Source organism: Schistocerca gregaria, chromosome X (genome assembly GCF_023897955.1).
Source record: "Schistocerca gregaria isolate iqSchGreg1 chromosome X, iqSchGreg1.2, whole genome shotgun sequence".
NCBI classification, from domain to species: domain Eukaryota; kingdom Metazoa; phylum Arthropoda; class Insecta; order Orthoptera; family Acrididae; genus Schistocerca; species Schistocerca gregaria.
In genome coordinates this window covers 690,726,199-690,732,198 of record NC_064931.1, presented here as the reverse complement: position 1 = coordinate 690,732,198, position 6,000 = coordinate 690,726,199, and the positions used below count along the sequence as shown (strand labels likewise).

Here is a 6,000-nt window from a genome sequence, read left to right as displayed (position 1 = left end):
GCTCAGCTGTGTCCACTATGAAGGACTCAGTAAAAGCTATGTACAACCAGTGCCCTTACAGTTACCAATTTTTAGTCTGGAGTCACTTAAGATTTGTAATGTTAATAGCCCAGTATTCATATTGTTGTGATGTTGACTTCTTATAAGGTAAGTAAGTAAATGTTGTGTGTTTGGTACATTCTGGTAATTTTTATATTTTTAATTCCTAATATGAACATAATTTTCTGTGTTCCAAGTTTATTTCTTCTGCTCAGCTGTAGGCAATATCTGGTTACAGTTGCCAGTGAAGATAAACACTCACCTTATTGTGGTGGATAGGCACGGTAACAAGAGCAGGAATGTGGTAACTCCGTTGGCAATTTTTTTGTTGTTATTCAGAACACACAATGCATGCAACTACCCTGTTCCGTTACTGCTGCCCAGATATCACCATCACATTTCATAAATGCTTTGGCACAGTAGTGATGAAACACAGAACTATGTCAACTATCTTCTTTCTACAATAATTCATGGCTGCATCCCCGAAGTTCAACATGATTATAATCTCTCCTACCTCTCAAACCCTAGAACCACTTCACCTAGCTATCTCCTCCCTACACTACCTTCTTTTATATGGTCCCTAAAATCATAAGGCGTCCATCTGGGAGAATTGTTCCCACTTAAAAATGTTTCAACCTTAATAGCAGAGCACATCCAATGCAGTATCTGCAGCACAAAAGCCACAGCACAAAGTAACTGTCTTTATCTATCAGTTTGTACCACATTTTGCAACAACAAAGCATATTCAAATCACAATCCTGAGACAATAAGTCTGTGTGCACTCATGGTGGCAAGACTGGAAAATGAACTACTTAAATGTGTGTGGCACATATTTGAATAGAATACTTTGTCCATTTGTTAGTAAATTGCAATATAATTGCACCTAGAATTAGGTCACTTTGGTCAGCTATTGTGACTTTTCATAAGTACACTTGATAGTATATGCACAACTGTCTTGAAATGATTCATAGCCACCACTGTACATGTTTACTGTAATGTCACCATGTGTTTCCAATAATGGTCACAGGAGGCAAAGTGCAAATAACATCACTGTAAGGTAGTACTTCTATTGATGTTTATCAATAAACTACCCAAGACTTGCCAAATGTAACCTTAAATGTTGCAGTGATATCTGATGCAATAAAAAATATTTAACATACTTTTTTGTGTTTTCTCCTGTCCATCTGCCTCCGTGCCAAGTTTGTTATTCTTGCTGGTAATGAAGATAATGCTGTTAAGCCCTTAACATTATAAATACATTGGAGACAAATTATTATTGTAAATGAGAGAGTATATTTACAGAAAAATTTATACAATCTATTAAAAATGCTTTAGTTTAATGAGCAAATAAATTATGTGAGAAACATTATCTTGCAACATAAATAATTCTTAGTGTAAGACTCTCATTTAAAGTACCAGAAGATGTAATAAAATATTTATTGCAGGATTTTTGAGAAAGTACTAACTTACAACAGAATATCTGAGTTCTTCCACTTTCAAGTACTTAATATGCAAGAAATGTTTTTTAGTTTTCCAGTTATAATCTGTAATAATACTGATTTATCTTACTTTAACATTGAAAATAGATTTCTGTTAATAGACTTTCAGAATATGTTACAGTTAGGTGATTTCTGGCAACATTCTTTATTCAATTTGAAGTTGCTTAAAAAACCTAGTGGCATATTTAAGTGCAAACTGAACTAGAATACATAAATTCCTCCTCTTCTGAAGGTAACACTACCATTAAAGGAACCTCCCACCATTGCCACATTTGTCTCCTGTATTTTACACTCTTTCTTTTTTTAAAAAAAGAAATGTCAGTACAAATGTATCAACATATTCTGCAAGTAATTATAGTAGTTAGGTAGTTTCAATATTAGCAGCATCCTGTTATTAATTCTGAAAATTATAATTAACAGAAATATCTGAGTATAATACTTTCAGACTGTAAATTAATTTTTAATCAATATAAAACTTTACAACTCATAAAACAATTTCTGTGTATGACTGGGAGGAAGTATAACTACAAGAACAAGAAAATCACATGTCAAAATATAACAGTATGCTAAAAAAACAAATGTATTTTCACGCAAACATTCGTTATCCATGGACTAAAGTATATAAATGCAGTTGCATGTAAGTACAGACATCTAACTTAAACACTGCCTCACATATTCGTCAGGTACTTTGTGAATGACAACATTCTACACATTTTCAGGCATTTAAAATAGCTAAAAATTTACAACTATAAGCTTTACTGGTGACTACACAAAAATGGGAAAGAGGGAAACTGTGATAAGGGAGGGAAGGAATGTGGAATGGATAAAGAGAAACAAATAGTATTAGTTGCAACATAAAACTGTTCACTGTAATTTTTAACTTCTGGTGAGTCACCAGAGAATAAAACTTTCAACATTCATCTGCTCTTCCAGAATATTTTCCATCAACTTAATACCATCTCATCTGGATGCAGAATATTTCGGATGTATTGACCATATGGCTTGCACACAATGCAGTTACATACCTTTTATAACTGTGTTTCAAGGTGGGGGAGGAGGGTTAGGAGTTTTTCTAATAAAAGTTAACTTTGAATACATAAGGTTCTTTCTTTCACACAGAAATATAACCAAATTCATGCTGACTGTAGTTGGAGGGAAGTTTATAGGGATTCTGATTAGTTACCAATATTACGAAACACATCATCATATTTGTATTATACAAGAGAATTAAGTGTACTAGATCAGAATCTAACAATCTATTAAAGTCAAATTATTAGGAATCTTAACCATAAAAAATTTAATGAAAGGGGAAACCCTTCCCATAACTATGTGATGTCAATTTCTGCTAAGATTAATACAAATAATTTAATCCCTCAATTATCCCTACAATTAAATGATTCGCAGTTCCTGAAAAGTCACTCACTTCTGTAAAATACTGAACTTTCTCTGGCCTATTCATAATGGGCAAGTGTAGAGTGGAACACTAGTACTAATTAGCATCATGAATATTTTCCATATCCTACTCACTTGTCTTCCTGAGGTAGCTACACTAACAGTTTGTACAGAGGCACTGCCAGAGAACAAGCTGCCGAAGCTAAAATTTCACATTCAAATGAAGTAAAAAAAAGAGGAAAGAAATGAAAGAAGATTTCAAGTTTAACATGATTAAGTAGATACCATTAGTCCCCTAATATGTAAGTATAAATATAATAAATAATTTATTACGAGTTAGGAATCTGCACATCTCGTTTTAAGCTAAAAGACAGTTCTTTAGGAAGAAATTTATGGAAGTGACTGAGTGAAGTAGTGCATGTACCAAAATGTAAGGAGAATTGAAAACAATACTGATGTATAAATGTGATGCCTTAATTTTGAAACTGCATTAGTAAAATGTGAGCAGTGAGGTACCCCATGATGGGATAGTGTCTTGACGTATTAGTACAGACAGTGGGCATACTAACACTCATCCTTTGTTCTTCGGATTTTTCCCCAAACATGCAGGTCACTGTCTTAAAGCTCGATGTTAGAGAAAAAAAACTTTAAAAATAGCTGCTTTTTTAAAAAAATACCAATAAAATCTCTTCCCACAGTACGGACATCTATAAACCGAAAACAATGTTTCCACAGAAACACCAATCATTTGAATTATTTAATAATGGCAGTTTGAGATGTTTCATCAAATTAATAGCACTACCTTCTTTTATAGTATCAAGACAGCACAAAATCTCAACCACGTGATGTCACCTTGCTCTTTCTGAATAAATATTCACTACTTCAATTCAATATAATGGCAGACATTTTCAGATTGTGAGATGCATATAGTTACGGCTAATACCACAACATACAAAACAGTAACTGAATCACACTGATTGCAATCGCACTGATTGCAGCAGACTGGCAGCTCTGCTGAGAGCACCCGCACACTGTACCACAACACACCTGTCTCGAGGATAATAGCTGTTAAGACTTTTCAATTCACTTTTATAGCTGCATCACTGTGGTAACACTTTTCAATTGGCTCACTGGTTGACTTAGGAACACCTGTCATGAAGTTTGAACACTGCCAAATTGCAGTTGGAGCTTGTGCTATCGTGCATTGCACTTCTGGATAACACACTCTACACTTTCAGGAATAGAATCATACACAGGTACGCCTTCCCTGTTGGCTAAGTCAGACAGGTACATCCGCCCTCTGTTGTAATCCTTCACTGCTTGCTTTGAAAGCTGGAAAAACAGAGAGGGCAACATTAACTACAGAAAACACACACACACACACACACACACACACACACACACACACACACACACACACACACACACACACACACCCCGTTTTTTGAGTGCTTGCATTTGCCATTGTGTTGGCAAGTCTGCTTCTACACTACTTCGTACTACTAAGAGCCTCTTAACACACACAGTCACAAAAAAGTTTTTGTTATGTCATATAGTTTATGTAGAACACTCTTTAAGGTAGATTTCTACTCATATGACCACTTGTTTATATACATAACTTATAAACAGCTGTGCAAATTTCTCTCTCAAATATCGTAAGTAATAACTATGTTATACACTGTGCAATGGAATAAAACGACTTTTTCGAAACCCTGTAATTCCCACACATTACAATACTTAAGTTTGAAATGTGGCTCAAAAGTGCAAACAACCTTTCTCTGTAATGGTCCAAAAGCTTGGCAGGCTTCAGTCTCACTTTAGGGCTTGCTGACACTTCAAACAGCAAGGTGTCAACACATGCAAAGAAGGCAACCCACATTTCACTCATTTTGTTTTGGCACTTTAAGTGTTGTTCAGCCCAAGGGTGTCTCAAGATTCCAGACTTTTGCACCATTACAGAGGAAGATCATACATGCCTTCAAGCCAGATTTCAAACTTAGGTGTCAGAATGAGTGGGAGTAAGAGTTTCAAAAAGTGGTCCTTTAATTCTGCTGCACATTGCATTATATATGAATTTGATCCTTCACAGTAATAGGCAATAATACTTGCTCGTAACAAATTTTTTGTCTATTTATACAATTCATTATACTTGGACACTAACAGCTATCCAACAATTAGATGTTATCACTGAACCAAATTACACAAGGAACTTTTCAAGACGTTCAGAAAGTTTATAGATATGAAACATTTTGAATATGATCTTGAGTTGAAAAAAACAATGAATAACTGGCTTAATGGACAACAGCATGGTTTAATGGACAATGGCAGGCAACTGTGACACAGAAATTCTTAAGCTAGTGTAGTATAAAGTGGCATTTCATCAAATATCCTGGTCCACTATGGGTATTTGTACCAGCTAAAGGTGATTATGCGAGCAGATATTTGTTAAGTAGCATGTAGGAAAGGAGCAGATACTGTTTGCCCTGGTACATGTTTGTACAGAGGATGTGTGCACCGTAACAAGAGAGGCAGTGGAGAGCAGCCACGTAATGTACCGCATTCACTCGATGTCCAGTGCTATATCTATGCTTTGGCACAGATGGCTCCGAGTAAGAGGGTCATAGGCAATGTTGATGGGGATCCAAAACAAATGAATCACTTTTATGTTAAAAAAAAAAGAGATCTTATTTACAGCCTAAAGATCAGACATTATGAGTCACAAGGTGTTAACATTTGACTGAACTATTTTGAGTTACAATCACTGGGATACATCAGTGTGCAACTTCAAAACATTTAAATACAAAGAAGTGCAAATGAGAGTTCAGAGTTTAATTACTAGCTTGAAGTAACTGCCATGATCTAACATCTCAGCATCACCCAACAAGGATCAAAGTCCAGAAGAAAAGGAAGTTCATACACGGTGATGGGATGGAGTAGTTGGACCACCAGAGCAATTCCTAAAGGTGACCATGCATCAGGGAGACTTATTACGCGTAACTGACAGATCTGACAAGGAGAAACTGTATCAAACAAAGACAGCAGCTTAAATACACCACTGCAAACCCATCTT

At 35.5% G+C, this 6,000-nt stretch overlaps 1 protein-coding gene across 4 annotated transcripts in view; it reads right to left on the bottom strand.

Moving 5' to 3' along the window:
- Nucleotides 1-799: 799 nt before the first annotated feature.
- LOC126297394 (uncharacterized) overlaps nt 800-6,000 on the bottom strand; it is a 532,788-nt gene continuing 527,587 nt past the window's right edge. For 3 of the 4 annotated variants that reach the window (XM_049988136.1, XM_049988139.1, XM_049988138.1), the window contains exon 15: nt 3,020-4,262. In XM_049988136.1, coding sequence (XP_049844093.1) covers nt 4,125-4,262 — 138 coding nt within the window. In that variant the 3' untranslated portion in view covers nt 3,020-4,124. Of the gene's footprint in view, nt 4,263-6,000 lie in introns of all 4 variants that reach the window. The other variant, XM_049988137.1, reaches the window with a different exon arrangement.